The sequence below is a fragment of the Phocoena sinus genome, chromosome 7 (genome assembly GCF_008692025.1).
Source record: "Phocoena sinus isolate mPhoSin1 chromosome 7, mPhoSin1.pri, whole genome shotgun sequence".
Taxonomy (NCBI): Eukaryota; Metazoa; Chordata; class Mammalia; order Artiodactyla; family Phocoenidae; genus Phocoena; species Phocoena sinus.
The window spans coordinates 75,121,233-75,148,090 of NC_045769.1; the positions used below are offsets into that span (position 1 = coordinate 75,121,233).

A 26,858-nucleotide genomic window follows, 5' to 3' on the forward strand; every position below is an offset into this window, starting at 1 on the left:
TAAAGTTAGTTGCTTTTGTCCCTTCTAAGGAGGGTGGGTCCCATTAACTCTGGGGTAGAGGACTGGGACTTTGTTTTGCAGAAGACGAGGAAGAGTTTGAGATTCCAAGTTTGGCCTTAGGAATGACGAAGAGGAAAAATCGCTCCACATTATAGGAGTGAAAAGGATTTAAAGTGGGGGAACTAGTAAGACTAGGAGGTAGTTTTAAAAGGCTTACGGAGGGGGGAATGGGGAGTTGTTTAATGGGTATAGAGTTTTAGTTTCATGAGATGAAAAGAGCGCTGGAGATTGGGTGCCCAACAGCGTGAATGTACTTCACAGTGAACTGTATATTTGAAAAATTGTCTGTCCTTGTTGAGCACAGACCCCCACTTAGGTGACCAACTTAGGATACTGCTGCTAGCACCAATTAGTCATGGAGCATTGTGCTTAGAGTTCCTTGATGAATGTGGACCTGCTGCCCATTTAATTTTACAGAATGATTTATAAGTGATGGTGAGGAAATCACGTGTCTTCCCTGCAGCAGAAACAAGTTGTAGAAATTTACACAAAGACTGTTGCTCTTCAGGAGACCTGAGAGTTGGCCAGAAGTTAGATGTCACTTGTTCTCCACATACTAAAAGTTAGCCAGAGAGTTACACTTTTGCCTTATTATTTTGTAGAAGACTCTTTCAGACTCTCAGAGAGCCTGATATTACTCTGAGACCAGATGTGGCTAACTCGACTTCTGTTTCTGCATGTCCTTGGATATCTGATCTCAACCTTGCCTGTGGCTTCTCTTCCCTCCTCTCTGAATCCTAAAGGGTAAGTCTTTAGGAAGCAGTAGCTGTCAAGGCCTGTCAGATTCTGGATTCAGAGTCTTACCTTTGATCTCTCTTTGTTTGGTCAGGCATTCTAGAGAAGATTTCTACACTGGTATCTTTGCTGATCTCTGATTATAGAGACTCTTCAAATCCACCGCAGGCTGCTGCCTATGCTCTACTTGTGAGGTCAGGGGAATGCCTGGGAGAGTTTGGGAGGACTCACTAGGCTGGCCAGCCCTACTCAGTGCCATCCTTGAATGGTCCCTGAATTACATCCTTGAATGGTCCCTGAATTACATCCTTGACTAAATCTGGTACAGGACCTCCTGAGTTCCCTTAAACTCTCCACAGGGTTCAGGTGCATTTCAGGGCAGTTGGATTTATCTTTAGATGAGGCTGTTATTAACCCCATCAAACAGACATTTCTGCTTCTTTCCAAACTCAGACATCAGCCCTCCACTAATGCTGCTCAAAGTATGGGCCATAGACACTGCCATCTATAGGGAGATAGGGACAGAAATTGAGAACAAATGTTTTGAAATTTTATAGCAGTTTGCCAGAGTAATTGGTTAATTTATTGTCTATTTCATATACATGTGTGTTATATATACATACACATGTATATAATTATGTATATATCTATATGTGTGTATGGATGTATGTATACATAATTGTGTATATAGCTATTTTTTCCCCATTTCTCTTTTTAGGTAATTCATTTTTATTATCATTTATAAAGGTGTCCACAAAAAATGGAAATGAAAAGAAGTCCTTCTGTGATAGTTTGGGAAGTCACTCTGCCGCATAGTGGCAAGCAATTAAGATGCATCTCGCTGAAGTTTTTCAGAGTTGTGCCCCCTTAGTGAGTCATTAAAACAATTTATTGGGATTGGCCAGAATCTAAAAAAAATAAATAAAACAGAAAAGAAGATATTAGAATCCGTCATGCATTTCTTAACATGAGTCACGGTCAAAAGAGTTTGAAAGTTACTAAACTAAGTCTGAGCTAATGTGTTCAAGGGTGTTAATGAATGACTGAGAAACAAATGTACACTTTTACATTTGGATTTACTAAATTCAAAAAAAATCATTTTATGGTGTAACTATAAGTTATTGAGAAGGCCGATGGCAATAACTTTGATCAAGTTCATCGCACCCCTTCTGAAGGTGGCCCCTCATGCTGTCTAACAATTTGGGCTGTTCTGGAGATCATTACCAGCAGGCCTTGTGCTCCAGGCAGGCAGAGAGACAGTTTTTATAAGCAGCACGGTTTTGGTCCTGTGTTCATCAGCTTTCTCTATATGGATGTCTAATTTTCATCTCAAACTGAGATGGACAAAATCAGAGCTCAGTGGCAATCCCAAGCCTGTTCCTCTGGTCATAGCCCCACCATCCACCAACTTGTTCAGATTCCAATCCTAGGGGTTTTTTTGACTCCTCATATTAACACTCTCTTCACATCTTACCTGATGGCAAGTCCTGCAGGCTCTGTGTCCACAGTAATTCTAAATCTGACCACTTCCTCTATCTGCTCTGGTACATTTCTGGTACCTGGACAACTACAGTAGCCTCCTAACTGGTCTCCCTACGTCCTCTCTGACTTCCCTAATACCTATTCTCTACAAAATGGCCAGAATGAGCTTTTAAAATGTAAGTCAGACAATTTTATTCTCCTTTTTAATGTTCTTCATTGACTTCACATTATACCAAGAATATCGCCTGCATTTCTTAAGTGACTCAGAAAACTTTACAGAAGACAGCCTTTGCCTTTCTCCCGCAATGCATCTCTTACCACTCCCTCCATGGTCAGCACCCATCAGCCATAATAAACTTCTTTCTTTAATTTGAATATACAGAGCTTGTTTCTGCATTGAGACATTTGCATTTTTTGTTCCTTTTGCCTGGGAATGTTCATCACACAGATCTCAGCTCAAAAGTTATCCACTTGGACTATTTCTTGACTATTTTATTTTTGTATCATTTGTGGATAATGACTTTCCAAAGGAAATCAAATGGAGAATTTCATTAAATTTTTCCAAATGCAGTCCATAATTAAGAATCTTAGCTGTCACCACAATGCCCGTTTTGGTGTGATGTGCTTGTTGTCAATTTAAAACTTCCATTACAGAGAGAAGAAATTTGTTAGCAAACCAATGGGATAAGAAAAGTTCCAAATCTGGGGTCTAGTTGCAAGACAGTGAAACTCTGGTGAGCAGATAATTCGGCTTCAGACAATGCTTGAATCCAAGCTGGTGGAGGTCTGCAATGCTATGGCTTATAGGGGCAGAGTGGTGGCTAAATGTCTAGAAGCAACAAAATGTAGTAGAAACAAGTGTAGGTTCTAAAGCCAAGGTTTCTGGGTTCTAATCCTGGCTCTACCACTTACTAGCTGGGAGAACTTGTCATAACTTCAGTGTGCCTCCTTATTCTCATCTATAAAATGAGGGAAATGATTGTATCTACTTCATAGAGTTATTGTAAGGATTAAATCAATTAATATAGAAAGTGTGCAGAATGGTACCTAGTACATAAGGTCAACTATTATTATGGGGTACAAGTGCATCCAGAGAGGATGTGAAAATGAACCAAAATGTTTGATGCTATTTTTAGAATACTTATGGAGAGAAAAGATATACCTTCTCCCCCATTCACCCACTAATACCCACACACTAAAAAGAGGTGAGGAAAAGAAGGCATGTTACTCTTTGGGAAGAGAGGGCAATTGGAAGAGCAGACAAAAGTGAGGGGAGAGATAATTAATTCTGAAGTTCTCAAAACCGATGGGGTCAGGTCAAAAAGTCACAGGCTTAAAGGGGCACCTTGTGGTCAAATTTGGGATGATTTGAGCACACACACACAAATATGAATACTAATACTAATGCTGATAATATACACATTGACTTTTCCAAGGCATAAATCCATAGTGAAGTGGGCATAACTGGGGGTTAGAAAGGAGGAAGAGAAAGAGGGAGAGAGGGGAGAGAGAGGCAAAGAGAAAAAGAAAAAGGGAGATGTCTTCTTTACAAGTTGAATGCCAGCTCTAAAAGAAGAAGGAATGAGAGATTTAGAAAAACAGTTTTGCAGTCCTCAGTGTAATAATTGATTCAAGCAATGTTCATCAATGGCTGCTAGATTATTGGATAAAATGTTGTGAGGGCAGACTTAGAGAATGAACTTATAGTTACCAGAGGGGGAAGGGTGGGGGGGGGGGAGGGATAGACTGGGAGTTTGGAATTGACACGTACACATTGTTAAACTTAAAACACCTTTCCATAAGAAATTTTAAAATATAAGAAAGAATGTTAGCAGTGAAAAAAAAATGTTGTGAGGAAACAGAATACTCACATGGATCAAAGTATCACCCACAAATTACTTCCTACTCTGAGGAAAACTCTAGCTGTCAACATCTTAACCAAGTGCTTAAAATTAGTATCACCAACACTGGGATGACCTGGCATCGTGTCTCTTGATTTGAAGCGATAAGAAGTTCACAATTCCCATCACCTATGTAATAGAATTCTATATGGTATTCACGGAAAACATCCTGCGAGATAACAGTGAGAACATTTCCGAACATGGTCAGTTGCACGAAGTAAATGGCCTGTACTCTTCAAAAAAAAAAAACAACTCAAGGGTAAGTAAGCAATGTATGTGGACTTGTCTATTTTAGACTGAGACTAGGAAGACCAAGTAACCAAATGCAGTGCATGACACTGAATTAGGTTTCTAATTTCAAAAGTGAGAAGCAGTTATTAAAAAATGGGGGAGCAATGAGGAAATTTGAAAAGATCATTTATTAGGTGATATTTAGATGATGAAAGTCGTGCTAATGTAAGAGAATGTCTCTATTCTTCAGAGATGTCTACTGAGGTACTTAGAGATATGGTGTCATGATGTCTGTAAATTCCTTTTCAAAAGTTCAGAAGAAGAGTGTACGTATGTATGTGTCTGTGTATGTGTGTGACGAAGCAAGTAAAACTTTGTGGCATGAAATGATGGATATACGAGTGTTCACTGTATTATTATTTCAAATTTTCTGTATATTTGGGAAACAAACTAAAATAAAAATGTAACCAAAACAAAAAATTAGAAGCTTCTTACCTGTTGCGTTCTGTGCCCCTGCCAGCCTGGCTCTTATTAAGCCATGTCTCTCTTTGAGGTGAAGAATCCGAACTTTTGGAAACTGAGACATGTATTTATCCAAGTTATCTTTCAGGTAGTCTATATCAGGGCAAGGATAGATAAGGAAACACTTTAATTAATGAGATCTGGACAATACCAGAAGTGCCTCTTCACTATCAAATTCCCAAAACTATAACATTTACTATAGTCACTAAACTTTATTCTTTGAGCCATGATGTCATTTTCTTGGATGGATTTTTCTCTGGGTTCAGTACTCTAAGCTCTCCGTTTTCCCAAAACCCGAATCCGTCTTTTCAGTGTAGCCAAGTTACGGAGAGGAGGGCTCGCCTTTTCTGAGGACTTGTCAGGACAGGTACAAATTTACCTTGAAATAAATAAAGCTCAGGTTTCTGCACAACCTTTTCCCCTGCTAAGGCCCCTTCTAAGACCTAGGGGAGAGTCTAAGTATTGTATGCAAACTGGAAAACTTGCAAAAGAAATATATTGTAACTGCAATTGGCTAAGACCACTGTCACTTCCTACTATGACACCCCCTCTGTCACACCTCTGCTCTCTTGTTCTTTTTGGGGGTTTTGTGGGGTATATTTATGTAGCTTGCAGTTACTTCTATGTACAATTAAGTTATTGACATATCCCAGGTAGGAATGTCTTCTAGGAATACTTCTGCTGGTCACTTTTCTACTAATTGTGAATTCTTTTTCTTAAAGAGGACCCCATAGAAGCTTTGGGTCCCACAAAATCCGAATAGGCCATTCCTAAAGGGACTATTCTCTGCTTGGTAACTCGATGCTATTTCTGTTTATGCTATCGAGGCCACTTCTTAAAATTTTCAACCAGTTTTCCTTAGGTATCTCCCTGCTCCTGGAGCTCAGTGTGACCCTGGTAGGTACTCTGAGGCTGAGGGAAATGGCTCCTGCCCTTGGGGTCATGACCAGGGCTAAGCTGCTCTATTAAGATTGTTGTCTCTTTGCTGCTTTCTAAAATTTTCTGAAGTGGGTTGCATTTTGGGAATTTGTAATGTGGTCTAGGACCTCTGGCGGTCATGGGACTATTTACATACACAGTTTTTTTGACAGTCCAAAGGGAGAGATTCTTCACTGTAATAAACACGAAAGTAAAGACAGTGGTGGATTCTGCCTTTGAACTCTGTTGGCACCTCATTTTTCTTGTCCCTTTGGCAATTTGTCTTCTCAACACTTAGCTGAACATATAATAGGCTTGGCTCTGGAAGAAGAGAACATAGGCCTTCCATTTCATTGTTTACTATAACTCTAGCTATTATCAGTAGGAAAGGCATCCCGTTAATTATGGAGTTTTTGCTTGTTAGATTCCATAAAAAGTTATTTATGCAATTGTGGAGAACACCTTATGGTCTCTGGAACTTCAAGGAGCTGTAGTTAGAAAATCACTTCTACCTGGCAGAGAAGTCATAGCTAAAGGGAAGTCTGCGGTGGCTAGTTGATAGGCCCTGGATAGTTGAGCTGAATTTCTGTTACCCATAGACGTTTGGACTTAGGCCTCTAAGGCACAACATGAGAAAATGATTTGGCATTTGTAAAATGTTTATGCTTTATCGAATTATCCTGTAATTTCCATCCAAACTGCTATTGCCTCATATCAAAGTTTGATTTTCCAGGGGGTAGTTTTCTTACCTTTGGTGCTGAAGTCATCCACCAGTAGAATCTCCTTGATGAGGTGCAGAGGAGAGCGGTTGAGGACACTATGAACAGACCTCAGGAGAGTGGACCACACCTCATCCACAAAGCACATGATGACACTGGTGGTGGGGAGGTTATTGTGTACGAGTTGCTCTGCACACCTGGGCCATAACAAAAGCAGAGCACAAAAGATGTGCCAACAAGATCCACAAGGTGGTTTTAAAAGTCACAGAGTGCAATTGTGTGTAAATACACACACACTCACACCATCTATCCATCTATCTATCTATCCATCCATCCTTCCATCATCTATTTATATCTTTATCTTTATATCTATCTATCCATAAGATGATTTTCTCATGTGCTTTTGTTGGGGAGAGTTATAAACAAAACAAAAGAGCAGAGGAAGGATATCAAATGACAATTGTTGCTATAAGAGGCCTAGACATGCCAGACATGAGAATGGCCTGTGGAGGCATTACCCTGCAGTGGAAAGGACATAGGCTTTGCAGGCAGTTAAGACACTACTTTGAGGCCCACAGCCAATATTTCTCAGATATTTGTCTATTGATACTTTACTTAATCTCTCTGTGCCTCGGTTTCCTCATCTGTAAAGTGAGGGAATGGTTCTTACTGAAGAGAGGTTTACAGTTTAGTGAGAATGCATACTAGCACAGTTTCTGGGCACAGGAATTCACCAAATGGTAGCTATTGCTATCCTAATTAGGTTATATACCACAAGAGAACATGCCTATTCTCTTATTTAATGTTACTTAATTAACATTAATTCAGCTAATGCTACCAAGTAGCTTATGAGTGCCTTCCCAGTTGGCCTTCAGCCAAATGCCAAAGAAAATATTCTTTCCCACTGCATGTATTTATGGATATAGATGATATGTATTCTATACTAATTAAACTCTTAAATAGCTAGCTTCTCTATCTATTTAAGGGGTTTTGCTGAGACCCTCTGTGCTACAGGGTAGCCACAGCTGAAATAATTTTGCTGGCATGGAAGTGAGACAATGGCTACAGTGGGAGTTGGTATTCAGGTGGGTTGTAATTGGTCTTGGGACTTCTCCATGCCCTGAAGTGCATCGTGCCTCACTGCTGACATTCTCCCATCTCCCACCTGCGTAACTCTTCACAGGATGGAACCCAGTGGAACCTCACAAAGAGTATTTGGCATATTTCTAACGCAGCTACTCTTAGTAATGTGATAATTAAATTACAATGATCATAAATAAATATTATCAGCCTTCTGCATTATTTCATTTTAAACCTCAGACTAACAGCATCTCTTCCCCTTTTTATAGAAGAATAATTGAAATCATGGGGAGTCTAGTCCATGATTATACTGTTAGTAAATGGCAGAGCGGGGACTCCAGCTCTGGTCCAGTTTGGCTCCAGAAATAACTATTCAGGAAATATTAAGTCCACAAGAATAAAAGCGGCTGGCTGTAGATGTGGCATTTTGTGGGAGCAGGTACTTCTGCCAGACAACATAACTACACTGTGCTTAGTCTGAAAATAAGAAATAGATAAGAGTAAAAGCCATAGAAAAAAACACATTAGAATGGCACTTTGCAGTTGGTAAAATACTATTATGTACATAGTTAAATTCAATCTTTATAACAAATACTTGAAATATACACTATTATACACTTCTTCAAATAGAGCAAACTGGAGCTTAAGAAGTCAAATGAACGACCAAATGTAACACCCTTCACTGGAAAGAATGTATGTGAGAATGTGAACAAATAGTTTAATCCATATCTAGGTCATCAGAGAAAATGAGGTGAAAAGGAAAGTGGTAGAGGATTTTGAAGGTACTGGGGAAGTAGGGTTAAATATTCCATCTTGGGCTCTAAGTTGGGAAAGAGGAAGTAAAGCTAAGAGGAGTTTATTGGCCTGAGTGAAAGGAAGAGTATAGAAAACATCAGTGACCTCCTGTGACTCTCTCATCTCTAATTTTATAGTGTAAATGAATGGGAAACGCACATGTCACACATAAATATTCTTTACGACATTTGGTCCTGAAAAAAATAAATCAATTCTAAAAAGGAAGTATATATAAGTCCATGCCACTCTCTCTACTAAATGTAAAATAGCTAGCTAGTGGGAAGCAGCCGCATAGCACACGGAGATCAGCTCGGTGCTTTGTGACCACCTAGAGGGGTGGGATAGGGAGGGTGGGAGGGAGATGCAAGAGGGGCTATGGGGATATATATATATATATATATGTATAGCTGATTCACTTTGTTATAAAGCAGAAACTAACACACCATTGTAAATCAATTATACTCCAATAAAGATGTTTAAAAAATAAAATAAAAAGCAAGGGTCAGCTGCACAAATTCTGCCTGAGCCATCTGAATCAGCAGGCCTTAGCTGTGAAGTCCTAGAGCTGCTTTATTATTAAAATTAGGTCGACTTTAGAAACATCTAGTTACAAATGAAAATACATTGGGGAGAGTTAACTAAGCAGGCTAACTCATGTTATATAACAAGGAAGATGAATCTTCTCATCTTATAAAACAGTCGATTTTTTGGGCCTCTTTTAGAAGAAAGTTCTAAATGGTAATGTGAGCCAGTCTGAAATTGGAGGTTGAAAGAATGCTCAGGGATTTGAGAGGTTTGGGGAAGGCACCTCCCTGCACCAAATACCTGCTCCTTCTTTCCTCCTTTCCTCTCCATTATCTGTTGTGATGCCTTAATTTCCCCATCAGGAGTCTATATAGGTAGATCAGGAAGGATTCCACTAGATCCAATGTAGATTTCTATCCCAGGAAATAGTACCTCTGCCAGTTATGGACAAATATATATTTTAGATGCGTTTGAGGAATCACATTGAAGATGACCCTGTGGAAGATTATGCTATACAGATCATACTGGTGCCTGGAAAAGGGGGTGGCATTAAAAGATGGGGAAGAGGGGCACAGAAGGACATGTGAGAGGTTTCAAATACAAAGTTTCATAGCGTGTCTTGGTTTGGGTGGCTGAGATGCCAGGCTATTCTATCATTTATAGGTAGCTGGTTTCCTGCATTACTAAACAGGTTAAACATGTTTCCAGGTGTATAGAAAACCCAGCATGCTTGTTTTGTTCAAAGGCACAGTGGGTCAGACAGGAAAGACTTTCAGCCTTATTAGCTCTTGCATCATTCTCACACACGGACTGTCATCTACTTCCCATAGGTGGTGAAACTGTTTCAAGTTATCCTACATTGACCCGACTGAAGGAAATTTCCTTTCGTCCAGTTTGCCCATTGGAAACCTTTCTGCCATATTGGAGGGAGGAGTTGCAGCTCAAGTCAAGTCTAAGTTAAATGCAAGATATTTCTGAGTTTGTAATCTTTTTTGAGGTTAATAATTCATATTTGTATTGTATATGCCCAGTCATCACACAAGTGAGGTATTTAGAGTCTACAGGCCTTGTGCTATACTTTAAAATTAACCCAACCTGTAACCTGTATGTTTGGGGGAAGTCTAGGCTGAGATTACTGTAGTCTGTCCAGGTACTAAAAATAAAGGGGGATTCTAACGTGGGGGGCTCCACTGTCCTGCACAAAGTGGGTCCACTACTGTGTGGGAGAGAAACACTCTGGACTTGAGGAAGATGACTAAATACTGAGATCTTTCTGATACTTATTGGCTGCACGCTTATGGGCAAGTCATGTAACTTTTCAGAACCTCAGTTTCCTCGCTGTTAGGATGAAGATTACAACGCCTTCATCACCGAATGTCTGTAAAGATTTGATGAGATGATGGAGATAAAAATATTTCTGTAAGTTCCATGGTAAAAAACCCGTGCAAGGTCCTATGATTATGCAAAAGCACATGCACCCATTTTGACTGCACGCACTGCCCTTTTCCCAGGCCGTCCTTTAATCCAAATCTATCAAGGGCTCATCATTTACCAAGAGACTCAGAAAGTGATGCGTTTTGCCTTCTTGGCTTGTATGTGCTGAAGGCTCAGCCACTAACCTGATTGGTATGTAGCCTATCGAATAAAGAAGGTTTTAAATCAGACGATTGAGGAAATGATAATATTCCCTCATGTCTATGAATTTTTCATTCTTATTCCAAAACAGTCAAAATGGACTATGTGGGTCAAGTCTCAGCGTTCACAGGTTTGAACAGAAGGTCGAGGAGAATATTTTCTCAGCTTCTATTGCAATTCAACTACTGCCTCAGTGTGAGCCTTCAGGGCCTTTCCTCTCCAAGCTCTGGTATCTTTGGAGGATCAGAAAGAGAATAGAGCATCTAGCTGAGGAGCTCTGTCCAGAATTATATTCTTTTCTGCAAGACCTTAGAATTATTGAAGCTTCTTTTCCTCTCACTGATAAGAGGGTATAGTGATATAAAATTTTTACTTTTATGTTTTGTTCTTTCTAGGGTAGACTAGCCCTGACATTTAGTCAGAATTGCCTGACTACTAAGTTAGAAGTTTTCAGTCACACTCAGCACCGATACTCCAAAGGCTGAAGCTGTGTTTCCTGAGGTAACTGCCTACCCATCAAAGCTACTGGACTCGGGCTTACAAATATAAGCCACCAGCATCAATATTCACCAGTTCAACAATAGTCTATTTTGAGCAGGCAGCTGTCAGAGTGAGGTAAGGGATGGGAGGGAGAAGAGCAGGAGGTGGGGGCTTCCCTGGTGGCACAGTGGTTAAGAATCCGCCTGCCAATGCAGGGGACACGGGTTCGAGCCCTGGTCCGGGAAGACCCCACATGCCGTGGAGCAACGAAGCCAGTGTGCCACAACTACTGAGCCTGTGCTCTAGAGCCCGTGAGCCACAACTCCTGAGCCCACGCGCCTAGAGCCCGTGCTCCGCAACTAGAGAAGCCACAGCAATAAGCCCGTGCACCGCAATGAAGAGCAGCCCCCGCTCACCGCAACTAGAGAAAGCCCGCGAGCAGCAATGAAGACCCAATGCAGCCAAAAATGAACAAATAAAAATAATAAATGAAATTTAAAAAAAGAAAAAGAGCAGGAGGTGGTGTGATGTGGCAGAGATAGTTCTGGGTGGAGGTTAGGGCACCTTTCAGGTAGTTCTGTCTCTCCTGGGATCTGTGACCTTGGACAAGTCACTTCCTTCCTCAGACTTCTCTGTAACGCAGGGGAGAGGATTAGAGTTCTCCTGAAGCTTCATCTAGTATTAACTTTCGGTGAGGCTCTATGTAATTTTAGCCTCATAAGTGCTTCCCTCTGGGTCATGAGAGCCAGAGCAAAGGTAAATTAAAGTGTTGTTTTGGGCTTTAAATCTTTGGACATTTTCTCTCTGGTCCTTAGAAGCACCTTAACAAGGTCCTGCGTGATCTGGACTCTGCTTACTTCTATGGTCTCATTTCTACCCTCCCTGCTCTCCCCAACCCTATGTCAGATTTCCCTCAGTTTCTCAATGGATTATTCTTTTTACCCCCTTTCCCATGTCTCTAACTCCCTCCCCCTTCAGGTTTCAGATGAAACACTTCTGTGCTCCCTCAGGCCAGGCTCAGCCTTTCTCTTCCTTGTCCCAGTAGTTTACTCTGCTTCCGAAGAACGTTTTCATGTGTTTGCCTTGAAGGCAGGACCCATGCTCAGATGTTAGATTGCAGGGTAGGCAGGCACTCAGAGATATTTGTCCACTGCTGAGCTGTGGTTGTTGGGCAGTTTTATAGAGTCACCTTTGCTTAGTGCTGTATAGAAGATGATTTCCTGTAAATTTTCTCCCTGACAAGGTACCTGACGTGCAAAACTAATTCCCCTCGTATACCTCTGACCCTATCCCCCTCCCTGCAGCTACCCACCCCGAGTATAAGGAAGAGAGATGTTTTAATTTCTGCTAAAGTCATATGATTATAAGGAAACAAAAGAAAGAGGAGCTGTATCCTATGGAAAGAGCACTAGAATTAGAAGTCAGAAAATTTTCTTACTGGGACAGCAGACCTATCAGTGAATCTTCCAGAGCCTCACTTTTCTCATCTGTAAATCACATGAGAGATAGTATGTCTTTCATAGTGCTGTTGTGAGGATTGTTTAGAATAAAAAAACTCCACACGCATGTAAAATCTACACACACACGCACAATCACTGCCTGCAACATAAATAAGCACCTTTTTGGTGAGGCTCAGCAAGGGACAGATCCCCTTTATTCAGAGAGGCTTGGCAAACCCAGGAGAGGTAGAGGTGTGGTTGGTCACTATAAGGGCAGAGCAGGTGGGGTGGGGAGAGAGCCAACCTGGTGCAGTTGAATCATTGCCGAGTGAAGAAAAATCAGAAGACTGAGGGTTGGATCCCAACCCTACCATTCATGAGCTGCGAGTCCCTGGGCAAGTTACCTTTCCCTGTGCTCTTTTCCTCATCTGTAGCACTTTATCAATCTGGCATGGCTGTTGTGAGGATCAAACACGATGACGTACACGGAGAATGGAAGGTCCCAGCTGCCCAGCTCGTGACAGGCAGTGAGCAAACAGGCGTGGAATGAAATGAACTGCCACCAACTGCATTGCCTGCCGCAATCTGAAACCTCAGCTTCCTCTCTAAGTCTCAGCTTCTCTGCAGGTGAAGCTGGGACAGCGACAGTACCTGCCTTGAAGAATAACTTTAAGGAACAAATGAGAAGGCAAGTCGTAAAGGCCTTTTTAAATACTGTACTCAAGTTTCTCTGCACTGACCCTTCTCACACATACCCGTACGCCAACGTTTTAGAAGTGGGGCCAGTTTAGAAGATATTTTAGTTTCGAATAATATAGATTTTTTTTAAACATAGAGGAGACTCTAAAAAGCTCCCTTTATTCTGAAAGCAAACAACAAAACAGAGCTTCTAAACAGACATTGCTATTTATCCCCCATTTTCTGAACCTTGAGCAAAAAAACGTTCCCTTCTTGAGAGGCTCTGCTCTGAATGGGTGACCCAGGACAGCCCAACAGGGAGTTATTTTCTGGGACAAGAGTACTCAGGGCAGTATCACCATAAGAATTTGATAAATAATTTTATGATGGTTAAACTGGGCCCTTACAGTATTACCATAAGAATTTGATAAATAATTTTATGATGGTTAAACTGGGCCCTGGATGAGGTGTGTAAAAAAGAAGTGTACACAGGTTCAAATTTCTACATTCACTAATTCCTCTCTCGCATAAATATTTCTAGGTCTCTGGCGGTATTTAGATGACAAAGTCACAGATTTGCTTTAACATTTCTCAGTCTTACATTAATTAGGCACTGTTTTCTTCTCTTTGAATCAGTGGCAGAAGTGTGTTTTATATCCTCTGGTCACCTCTCTCCTTATCGTTCCCCTAGTTGTGGGGAGAGTGTGATAAGTAAAAATGTCAAAAGCTCTATGGTCATCTTTTGGCCACATTTAACCTTTGTCTTGTTATGGTCTAGCCTGCACCCTTTAAACAAAGTTTGCTTTATATTTCCAGCTTCCTGATACAACTTTTTAGTGAAATAGCACACTGTGCTCTAACACACACGAACACACTAAGGTACATATACACACACACACCCAATTCAAAAGCAACATTGCTTTGTGTACACTCATGGAAGAGAAAACAGGAAATAACCCTTTTAAATCCATCTTGTGGGATTTATTTTTTCCCCTGCCCTTGTTCGCTTTCTCAGAGAGGTCTCAGAGCTTTTCCAGTCAATTTTAGATAATGTTCTCCTATCACTATTAGTCACAAAAGCTGTCTCATTTCACCAATTAAAATACTAATCTTATGTAAAACTAAGGACACTGAACTTCATATAACAGTAAAGTTTCTCTTTTCTCTCAGCCTGATACACACATCTAGAAGCATGAAGTTTGGAAGGCTATGTGGTCAGTTTACTTTCAGTAATTCATTAGTTGTGGTTTTGGACCTCTCTAGGATTGGGAGAGTAGGGGAGAGGTGGAAATTTAGGTTCTATAAAGGTTTTTCTTTCCCCTCAGTAAATTGGACTGGTTTGTGGCAAATGCATGGTGCTATCTTTTGCTTTCCATATGTGCCAAAAGAAAACTCTCTTTAGCTGTGTAGGAAGGAATCAAATCATTGGTTGACAGTCCCAGCTCTGGGCTAAGAGAATAGGCCCATTCTAGTTGCTTTATTGAGGGGCTTGCCAGAGTACTGTAGGAAAAGCAAAGCATTAAAATAAACAATTGGCTAACATCGTGATGACACAGCATGCTGTAATTCTTACTGTCCTCTAAAAAACTAAATATTGGCAGCAAACATGTCTTTGAGTCATTTTTCTCTAAATGCAGATTCAGGAAGTGCACTCTTAAAATAAGTTCATTTTTGGAGTTACATCTTCACTCTAGCTGCAGGCCACAGGACAGACTTCTCTAAGTAGAATTGCTCTGCATTTCCAGTAGATAGGACCATGTTTTACCAAAGCCTGTGTGTATGTATTGATTATTGCTGGCTAAAACAAACTTCAATAATTAATAGTAAGCACTGCAAGGATTAGCTTTTTATAAAGAAAGGGTTAAATATAGAAATTTGAAATAACCGTCAAAACATTATTTTATCTGAAGCATATTTTATAGGCAAAAATTCTAAGCAAAATGAAATTGTATTTTATTTACTGGCATAAAACATTCTCATAAATAAGATAAGGAGATTTTCAACCATTGAAAGTCAAAACATTAAAATGACAAACCAAGCAACAACAAAAATATGAATTAATGAATGAACATGAATTAATGAATAGACAATAGTGTTAGAATAGGATGTATTTACCTTAAACGAGACACCAACATATTCCATATATTCAAAATGAAAAATTAGGAAGTCATTATTAATTTGTAAAATGACTTCTTGCAAGCCTAATTTGAATAGTTATCTATCATTTATTTTTTTTTTTTTTTTTTTTTTTTTTTTTTTTTTTTTTTGCGGTACGCGGGCCTCTCACTGTTGTGGCCTCTCCCGTTGCGGAGCACAGGCTCTGGACGCGCAGGCTCAGCGGCCATGGCTCACGGGCCCAGCCGCTCCACGGCATGTGGTATCTTCCCGGACCGGGGCACGAACCCGTGTCCCCTGCATCGGCAGGCGGACTCTCAACCACTGTGCCACCAGGGAAGCCCTATCATTTATTTTTTAAAAAATAGTATCAGTATTCAAAAATCATTTCAGAGAATCTTATCTTTAAAACCATATTGTGTAAACTTGAGTCCACAGCACTGTGCTCAGTGCTAAATGGATACAAAATAAAGTAAAAGACAGAGTTTCCTTCCTAAGCTTAGAATTTTACTGAGAAGTTGAAACAGATCCTCAAGGCCACGGTTAGTGACGGGCACACAGCAAGGAGTGTTTCAGTAACCAGGAGAGTGCATTAATGGTCATTGGAATTTAGAGGTCACAATCAAATCATGGTCTAGATGGAAGTAAGATACAATTAGATTTTGAGCAATGTCAGGTTAAGATGTTCTAGGAGAAATGGTGACGACTGTGAAAGGTGAGGATGGGGGGAAGCCGTGGGAAGGGACCAGTTAAGAAAAATATCAGTGGATGGTAACAAACGTGATGAGTAGAGAAAGATAATAAGACTAACTATCCTTATACTGAAGGCCCACATTAGAGAGCATGTCACATGCAGTGAGAGATAGCCACACAGCAAGGGTCAGAAATCAGGGTGGCACTGAAAAGGACAGTGAGAATAATGCTAATGGCAGAAAGGAGTTTTTGTGCTTTTGGAAAAGGCCAGGACTATATCTCAACATCTCAGAAATGGTTCTTTGGGACTCAGGAGAAAAGGAGAGAAGAGCAGTTTTGGAAAAGAGAGTCTGATTTTAGAACAAGAGCAAGTGAAGTTGTCCTGGGAACGCTGCTTCTCTCTCCTCCTTCTCAATGTCAACCTCATCCTAGCATATCGGTTAAATCATCATCCTTAAGAACTATTAACTACTTATTATCTTTACCGAGGGGACCTAAATTTAAACAAACATACTAGCAAATCTATGGTTTTTATCCTTGTTTTGGTTCAATGTATATTCAATAGCCAGTTATGATACGTCAGTTATACTGTGTTAATCAATCCATAACGTGGATTTGGGGGAAATGAAAGAAGCAGTAAGGGGGATATTTCCCAGAACTCTTAAAATTTAAAGGTTCCAGTGGGTTGCTACCATAGCTAATTTTAAGGCCAGTCCTTCGGCATTCTAATAGATTCTTTCTCTCTCCATTTCTTTCTTTCTTTCTTTTTCTTTCTTTCTTTCTTTCTTTCTTTCTTTCTTTCTTTCTTTCTTTCTTCTTCTTCTTTCTTTCTTTCTTTCTTTCTTTCTCTCTTTCTCTCTTTCTTTCTTTCTCTTTCTTTCTCTTTCTTTTTTTTTTTTTCTTTCTTTCTTTCTTTCTTTCTCTCTTTCTTTTACCCTCTCTCTCTCACATGCACGTGTACACACACACACACACACACACACACACACACACACACATTCTTATTATATTCTATAACAATTTCCCCCATGCTAACTTTTAAAATTTATTATCTCAAAAAATCTTATTGTGTGTTTTCTTACAAGCATCTCATATACCTTTTAAGCAAAGCTGAAAAAAATAAAATCAAAGTAAGAGAACTTTAAATCATGCCAACCTGATGAATCAAATGTTTTTCATTTGTATTTTCTTCCAAACTTTATCTGTATGAATACATAATTTGCACATACTTGTAGTCAGAGTGATTGGGTAAAAGAAAAGAAAAATAATTTATTCTCTTTCCTGTAAGAATGGCCCAAAAGGGGTTCTGTACACGGGATCCCTGCTGGCTTAAAACTGTCACCTCCATCCTGTTGGAAGAGTAGAGCATCAGGTAGGCACCTTGCCAAGAGCACCTATATTTAGCCAAGGTGGGTTGTGTGATAAGAGGGAGGGGCCTGGCCACATGCTGTCTGACTCATCCTCTCAAGCACACGTGTCACTCACTTTCTTCTACTGTCGGGACAGCCTCCTTCAGAAGACAAAGCCTGACTATGACTTCCCTGGGCAGCAACCCTTAATTTCCACAGACCAAATTTCAGAAACGAACAAGCACTGGGAGCTACTGAGCCTTCAATAAATCATATGGACGCTAACATCATTATTACTTGCTTTTGGCCCTCACACAATTGTCCTTTCTCTGGTTTGGAAGTGCAGTCTGGGCTTCTGTGCAGTGTCTGATTTTTCTCCAAGCTCCATAGCAGTCTGCCAGGCCACAGAAGGGATGTTAAAATAAAGCTACTCTCCTACTTCATTCTCTGGTGTTTTGTGTTCAAAGTTGGCATGTATAGTATATGGCCATATAGTATATACTATATAGGATATGTATAGTAATATGCCATACACAGTATGGCATATATAGTATATGCCCTATACTGGCATATTTGGATGTGCCATACATAGTGTATATGTATAGTAATATAGTGATATATCATAAATATATGTGATATATGATATACAGGATTTCAGATCAGAGCTGGTGCAGCATAATTTTTGGGATCATTTTGGTAGTCATTAGTAAGATATGGGCGATCAACAGCACAACATAATTTTGAGCATGGATTTTAATAATTTCTCTATAATTGCTAGCTCTATGACCGCAGACAATATAACTTCCCAGGGCCTCAGTTTCTTCATCTTTACTTTGGGTATATTTGTGTTCTCCTCAAGGTTGTGAGTTTCACCAGGGTGAGGAACATGAATGGCAGAGTGCTTGGCCTAAGCAGGTGATTAGCACATGGCCAGTAGCCATCTGCCAATGGCTAAGAGCTGAAAATGGCTAACATCCCAATGAAGAGGACCCTCTCACCAATATGAATACAGGCACATCTATATCTGCCTTCCTCTTAGTAACATTGAATACCTAGATCACAGAGAAGGGTTGTTTTCCTTTTTTTTTTTTTTTATTGAAGCCAAACGAGGGCATTCTTTACAGACCACATGTGCTAAATCTGAATCTTGATATTCCCTAATTCCACCTTCTCGGCAAACATTGTTTGGCTCAGGAATTGCATATCAAGGCATACGTGGAGTTGTATTATCAATTAATGGGTAGTGAACATATGGCTATGAGGTACCCTCACTTATGAGTGGGCCAGAAAGAGCCAGAAACCAAATATATTTGAATCAGATTAAATATTTGTGATCCACTTTCTGGTTAAAGGAATATAACTGTTTAGAAACTGGTTTATGAAGGCTCACTGGGCACCTTCAGAGCTGTGCTGTCTTGGAAGACAGAAGTAATTTCTGAGTGCCCTTACTTGTTGATTTGAACGCATAATATCTGCTGCCTCCTTTGCAGAGCCCTTGTGAAATTCATGTGATTTGTGTGCAGTTGCTTCATAAATGGTGAAACTCTAGAAATATAAAATATTATATTCTTGTATGTCCTGTGGGTGTTTGCTACTTATTGGCTGATTGACTTTTTCCAAAATTATTATTCCTGTATCACTGAACTCCTGAACTATCTACCATTCTCATCTATAAAGGATATTAAATTCTAAGGAGTAAGTCACTTCTTCACTTATGGCGATCATTACTCATGATTAGGCAGAATTCTGCTGGCTAAGACATGATTCCAGAGAGGCATAGAAGGCTCCTTCTCTGTGCTCCTTTCCCAAATATACTCCTGACAAACTTGCTAATAATAAAAAATTCTGAAATTGAGAATTCACTTCATTGTCACTGTTTTAACGGAATTACATTTTAAGCTCTACCATTCATATACACCTTATTAGGAACTGAGCTCCCCTAATCATTTTGATAGGTGTTCAGTACAGAAAAGGGAACAGGACATGAGCTAATAGGGATGAGGGCCAAAGTCCCAGAGAAATAAATGTATAAAGAGAGTGCAATGGGTATGCTGATATCGGAATTTTTCTCTGTGTGGATGGTAGACTATTTGAACTGTGCCTAATGATTATTGTTGCTCTAATTCTCTAGGTGACCAAAAATCACACAGAACTATCTAGAAATAAGTCTTCTCTATGTAAGACCCAAAATACTTGGGGCTGAGGAAAGAGAAGAAAAATGGATCTTACCCAGAAGGTCTTGTGTCTTCAATGGCTCTGTCCACTGGGATCAGATCACTGAGGTAGACGTTGAAATTTCCTTCTTTCCATCTTCTTTCTACCTCCTTCTCCTTTCCATGGGGAACAACTACCGGACGTCCAAACTGACCTGGAGCTTTGGGGTTCCTTGGAGAAAGTGTCACATCAATTCTTAACACACGGTGCATTCCACCATCTTCAGGCGAACGAGCTTTTCTGTGACTTTGGTTGAGTTGTGCAGGCTGGGTTTTGGCAGTTAAGTTGATTCTTGCTGGCCCCAGCCCACCAGCTAAGGCTTGATTGGTTTGAGACACTGCTGCTCTCTGGAGAGCTAGAGAAGAGAAAGATGCCTCCCTGTTCTTCCTGGCAACGTGTTCCTCTTGGCTTTTGTGCAGTACCGTAGGAAATATAGTTTTGGTTTTGGAATTGGGGACCTCTTTGGTGTCTGTCTTTAGCCCCTCCTCCTTGGTTATAATCACAACATGGCTTTCAGACAAATTGAGTTTCTTCCCATCAACCACTTTGGCTCCATCAACCTTTGGCAAGCCTCCCAACTGTGTCTCATTAATAGATTGCTTCTTTAAGCGACTTGAATCGGCAATGAACTTGGAAAAGGGAAGGTTCTTATTGGCTTTGTGTTTATTTGCATTTAGTTCTTTGCTCTGAGTCTCAGTTTTATTTAAGGCTATGGCTTCCCTGGGTTTTGGCACTGGTGGGCTGGCAGGGTAGGTTCTTTCATTTGCTACTGCCTGGAATTGCTGCTTTGATCTGTCAATATTAAGATGGATGGTCACATTTGGGTTCCTCTCAGCTGCTTGTTTTGATGTTTCACTGCTGAGACTAAGACTCTTCAGGCCCTCCTGGTTTATACCAACAGGTCCTGTGTGTACAGATATTTTGTCCAGTGGAGTTCCCCTTGCTGCTGTGAACGGGGTTTTCTCAGCCCCCTGGGCTGTCTTTTGCTTTGGCGTCACGTGCGAGGAAACTTCAGGTCTGACGTCTCGCCCCTCTGTCTTCCGCTTGGTAAAAGTCACTGGGGGGGTCTGCAGATATGCAGGACGCCACAGAGGTGCAACCTTGCCCCTTCCGGGGGCATTCTGCACTTTTCTTTCCTTCTGGGCTTGGTCCAAATCATCCTTAACCTTGAGCTTACTCTTTTCCATCTTTCTAAAGTTCTCTTTGCCCCATACGCCCTTCCCGTGTCCCTTCGAGGGGAGCTTCATCTCTTTCACGCTGTCGTCAAGGCTCTTCCCCAGGTATGGCTGAACTCTGAACCCTATCCTCTCCCTCCGGATGATGTCTTCCTTCTGGACTCGAGTGTTGATCTCACTGAATGAGAGGCGGAGAGCTGCCATGTCAAAGAGCAGCCAGATGACAGAAGCTACAAATATAAATGCCAGGACTCGCCCACTTCCTCGGAAAAAACTTTCGGATCTTGTTCATGGTACAAAGCTTCCCTCGCAGCCTGCCCTCCCTCTGAGCCTGCTTACCTTGAGGGGAGAGGGAGCTCACGTAGTAGCAATAGCAGCAGCAGCAGCAGCAAAGTTGCCAGAAAGCAGCCCCCTCCCCTGAACAGAGCAGGAAGCAGCAGTCCAAAGGGAGAGCTCAGCTCCTACCGCTTGTCAGTCTCTGCCTGCGTGGCATTTCACAGCAGAGCATCCGTGCCTGCTTGGCTGGCCCCTGGCTAAGCCCTGCTAAACATTGCCCTTTGGTCACCCTGGGAGCGGTCGATTCCAGCCACCAGACAGGTCAACAGATCACTCGCCTCGTCTCCATGAGCCCATGTCCACCTTCCTACAAACCCAAGAAAAGGTGGGGTCTGGGCTGCGCCTTCTCTCCTCGCAGTTCTCTGTCTGCACGCTGTAACTCAACACCACTTCTCAGAAGGAAAACATTTCAAGCCATTACCCAGAAAACGTCATTCAGCTCTCACCTTCCGTGTTATGTGAGAGTGTGTGTGTTTTCAGGGCAATTAAAGAAAACTGTCTAACTTGGAGGGCATGTGTTCCTGGTTTGTAACCCCACCTACCCCATTCCTGCTTATTAACCCTGTTGTACCCGGGTCTCCAAGTGATGTGCCCCAGCAATTCATCAGTGAACTTAATGTTTCAACTTGGAGAGGTAACAGCTTATAGAAGGGGCTGAGCATAACCTCAATACCAAAGGTGGGTGTTTGATTATTCAGAAGTCTTCTTGGGCGGGGGCGGTGGGTATCAAAATCTTGGTTTGTAAGTCAACTTTTTGTTTTAAATGAGTCCCTCTATTTTTATTATTAGATTCAGTGGACATAAACTTAATTTGTCATATTGCTGTAAAAGTTTCTAAACCCTTACTCTTGGTTTGGATACTTGTCCCAGATGTAACAACAGCTTGCAGAGTGAACCAGAACTTGGACCAGACTCTGAGTGGCACTGGTAGACTGGTAGGACACTGGTTCCGACAGCTTTGTGATGGTAGAATCACACTGAAGAAATCCTCCCAAATTCTGATTAATTGATGGAGGGGGGAAGGGGCAAAGATGACCATTGGTCTGCATTGTATTTTTAGAAGCTTCCCAGGTCTTTCTAATGTACAGCCAAAGTTGAGAAACACCGTTCTAGAATAAAATGCCTCCCCATTATTTTTTGGGTTTTGGACCACTGCGCACAACTCTTGTGAAATTTTCCCCCAGACAGAGTAAAACCTAATAAAAAGTATACATTCCCAGAACAACTGAATCAGAATCTGCATTTTTATAAATTTAATTTTTATTTTATATTGGAGTACAGTTGATTTACAATGTTGTGTTAGTTTCAGGTGTTAGAGCAAAGTGATTCAGTTATACACGCACATGTATCCATTCTTTTTCAAGAATCTGCATTTTAACCTCACCTGCTATAAACATTGTCCCTAAAGTTTGAGAAGCACAGCCCAGGAGCACTGTTCTCCGAGGGGCTCTGAGTGATCTGCAGGCAGTGATGTCCCTTATTTCTCCAGTGTTAGGAAGGGTACAGCATCCCCGCTTTGAGATAAACTTAGGCTCCCAAAGACTTGGGAAGGGAAGAAGGGAAGATTCTGAATAGTTTATACTTATGCATTGCCTTCCACAACATTTAAGTTTGTACTTTACCCCATGGGAGGGAACCCAGATAAGTGCAGCGATGGTAACATGTTTCTTAAATCTCTGATTCTCCTTTTTATTCCGTGCCTGCTCACTCCAGTTTGGAATATCCACATGGATGGCAGCACTGGTGACTCAGCTGTTTCCTCCATGCACCCCTGCCCTCCATTTGTCCATCCTTCCGATATTTGCTGAGTCTGTCCCATTGCTCAGGCCCTGTGTTGGGTGTTGAAAGATATTGAGTAAAAAGGACGTAGTTCTTGTCTTTGAGATCTCACAGTCTATTGGTGGACACAGACAGGTAGGCACATATACAATACACAGTAAGTAATATGAGAGAACCGTATCCTGGATTCTTTGGGAATGATTTTTGGAGAAGCTATCCTTAGACTTGAGGGATGAACAAGAACATAATTATCTCTGCTCATACTGTGGTCAGAGAAGGGCAGTATTAGTTGGATGGTGAAAGGCAGATAAATTAGCAAGAACATAGAAGTGAAGAGAGAGTATAGTACTATGGGAAGCACACATTTCTGAGAACCAGCATGATTGCAAACTCAGGCATGTGTGTGTGTGTGTGTGTGTGTGTGTGTGTGTGTATACCCCATATGCCCCAAACTGTTTGCTAAGCTCTTTCCATCGAGTATCTCATTCGATCTTGACAACAATCTAATGGTGACAAACGCATGGTGAAAAAGCACCTCTAAAGGCCTCTTCCCAGCCTTTTCCACATCTTTTTCCTGGTTAGTCTATGAGAATCTGTAAGGATGACAAAAGTTGGTCATAAGCAGCTCTACAGACTCAATGCTATGGATCTTCAGAAAATCAGTAACAATCTCTACTGGTGGTCCCCACCAGCTATGTATTTCTCCTCTTTTTTTTCCTCTTAGCTGGGTTTCCATGATGTTCAGAGCAATGAAAAAGTATGGATAAAAAAGAATAGAAAACAAAGAAATTAAGAAATTTTACCTTTAATAGCAGTCAATACACACATTATTCAACAGTTGACCTTTCGTACAGATACATGATGCTGCTTTTTGGTTTAGTTTCCCTATTACTAGCAGAAAACTAAATATATAGGTGGGTTGGCTGTTTAAGGTACTTCTGGCTGTCATCCCAAATGGTAGACTTACCTGGTCAAATTCCTCAAGAATCTGCACATACTTAGTTGGAGTGGGTATCATTCTAAAAAACTAGGGCTATGAAGTGGTCCTTAGGAGGCTTTTGGAGGGGTTTTTCTAATTCATTTTGACTTCATTTTCACACTTGTGTAGTAAAAAATTTAAAATATATTTTTAGTTTCTTCTTCTGTAAAAGAGGTATATTAGTAGGAGGACCTGTCCTTAAACTCTACATGGTTGATGTCAGGATTATTATGTTAATAGCTACCATTTATTGAGAATTTACTGAGTGCCTGACACTGGATTCTCCTAGATTAAATCATGAACTGTTTAGCAGGACAGCTTTGTATATAGTTAGAGTGAAATCTGTGTTCCTTTGTTCTGCTTCCAAGGTGACTATCTCTGAATCACGCTCATTGATAATCAGTAGGAGTTCAATAAACATTTTTTAAAATTTCTATTCTCCAATTTCCCCAGCCAGAATGCAGAATATTAGAAGTACTGGTTCCAGTTCCCTGGCTTTGTGTCTAAAGTAACTCTCTCAGAATATTTGACTGTTTTTTTTTTTTTGACTATGTAAGTATATTCTGAGTAACTAATACCTATTTTCTTTTATAATATGTACTCAGTTGCTTACCCTTAATTATAAAAGATATAAAAGGAAAATATGTTTAAACATATATTCTTTAGAGAATAATGAGAATCTACAGATGCATCACTGAATTTGAATGTGGATTTAAATTTGGAGATTCCAATTAAAGACAATATGGGATGAGGATATTATTCATTTAGGAAATTTGAATGAGAAAATCAAGTAAATATGAAATATCATTTTGCTTTTGTATTTTAATATGATCATTTTTTCCTTCAAAATTCTTTTTTTGTTTGTTTTTGAGAAAAAGAGAAATTGTATGCAAGAAGATAACACTGTCCTGTGAACAAAATTCACAAAAAAAGAGAGAAAGTTGAAAATCATAATTTAAAGGCTGGAGTTTTTATAAAGTCCATAGGTACCATAAATATAAAAATGATAATTTTACTCCAGTTTAACTGGTTCTTCGAGTGAAGATGGATAAATACAATTTCTGGCAGTCATTTAAGCTTTGGTGTATGTATCCTTTTCTATAAAATTTAGAAGCTGGTTAAGAAACAGCCTCACTATCTAATGCCCAGAGAATGAGGACTGCTGTGATCTTCCCTCCAACATTTGTCCTTGAAAATTTTTCCCATATTAGTGGTGGTAAATCATAATCCATTAAGCCTGAGTTTGAAGAAAGCAAGACCTCTACCGTTGAAAGATAATACACTGTGCTTAGACCTCAGGTTTCATTGATTTTTTAAAAATTAATTTTTACTGGAGTATAGTTGCTTTACAACATTGTCTTCATTTCTACTGTGCAGCCAAGTGAATCAGCTATATGTATAGATATATCCCCTCTTCTTTGGATTTCCTTCCCATTTAGGTCACCACAGAGCACCGAGTAGATTTCCCTGAGCTATGCAGTATGTTCTCATTAGTTATCTATCTTATACATAATATCAGTAGTGTGTATATGTGAATCCCAATCTCCCAATTTCACCCCACCCCCACTTCTCCCCCCTCGGTGTCCATACATTTGTTCTCTACATTTGTGTGTCTATTTCTGTTTTGTGAAGAGTGGAGCCAAGCCAGCATCTGTGCTTTTAGGTCCCTGGACAATTAATTGTTTTAATATTTTATTTTGATTAAGAAAAATTAATAAATTTAAAATAAAAAGGGGGACTTCCCTGATGGTCCAGTGGTTAAGCATCCGCCTTCCAATGCAGGGGATGTTGGTTCGATCTCTGGTTGGGGAACTAAGATCCCACATGCCGCAGGGCAACTAAGCCCGTGTGCCACAACTACTGAGCCTGCACACTCTAGAGCCCATGCACCACAACTAGAGAGCCTTCATACTCAACTCACTGCAACTAGAGAGAAACCAACGCACTGCAATGAAGATCCCACGTGCCACAACTAAGAACCGACACAGCCAAATAAATAAGTAAATAAATAAATATTTTAAAATTATTTAAAAATTAAAAATAAAATAAAACATTAACTGAGCATCCACCTTGGAAAAGAACTGAGCTAGTTATCAGAAGGAAAAAACTGCCTTAAGGGACAGGTTGTCAATGAGCCCGAGACTTTTAACTCAAATACTAAATTAACAGAGCCATTGGTATTGGTTAATTATAAATTTGGAAAAAAAGGTAAAATAGCTCAGGGTGACTCTGATTAAGGCTTTACTAATTCAGAAAGAAAAGGTAGGAAGAACAATGACAGTTTGGAAGAAAAGAGAAATTCAGATTTAAACATGCTGTGTTTGAAATATATGTGGAATACATAAACATGTATATATTGAGCAAATATTTGAGTACCAACCATGTACTAGCCTCTGGGAAAACAAAGAAGCTGAAGCTCACAGTTTAATGTAGTTGTTTTCAACTTTTTGTGCATCAAAAATCTTAAGGGGAGGGACTGTTAAAATATAGATTCTCATGTTCTTCCCTCAGTAATTCTGAGGTTGGATACAGGATCTGGGAATCTAGATTTTTAACTAGAATATCAGATGATTCTGATATAGGTGGACCAAGACCCACACTTTGAGGTTCATTGGTTCAGTGGCAGAGGCAAAATATTAATATAAAAATGGGAAAAGTGAGTGAAACAAGCAACTAACCTAAGAAGGAAGAAAAATAAGTCCTGACAAGAAGACAAGTTTAGTGTTTCAGTCTCTTACCATTCCAGGTTGGAGAAGGATGGGAGTAGCCATTAGTATAGCCTGCAATTTTCTAAGAAATCAGGTCCCTGGCTCTCTGGTCCTAAGAAGGACCTGCAGTCCTGTCAGTGGGTCTCAGCAGGGCAATGTGGAATTTATGATTTGTGTTGTGTTGCTTCAGGCTGTCTGGGAGAGCAGACTTTTGTAATTTTGATTACCACTTATACATTAATTGCATGTTTTCTTGTTTAAAGTCTGACTGTCACTAGATTTTAGGTTCCAGGAAAGCTAAGACTGCATT

At 40.3% G+C, this 26,858-nt stretch overlaps 1 protein-coding gene across 1 annotated transcript in view; it reads right to left on the minus strand.

Moving 5' to 3' along the window:
• Positions 1 to 21,038, minus strand: part of GALNT5 (polypeptide N-acetylgalactosaminyltransferase 5) — a 36,661-nt gene extending 15,623 nt beyond the window's left edge. The window contains 4 exon segments of the mRNA XM_032638153.1: positions 4,905 to 5,024; positions 6,599 to 6,765; positions 19,587 to 21,019; positions 21,021 to 21,038. Of these exon segments, the coding sequence (XP_032494044.1) occupies positions 4,905 to 5,024; positions 6,599 to 6,765; positions 19,587 to 21,019; positions 21,021 to 21,038 (1,738 nt within the window).
• Positions 21,039 to 26,858: the final 5,820 nt, after the last annotated feature.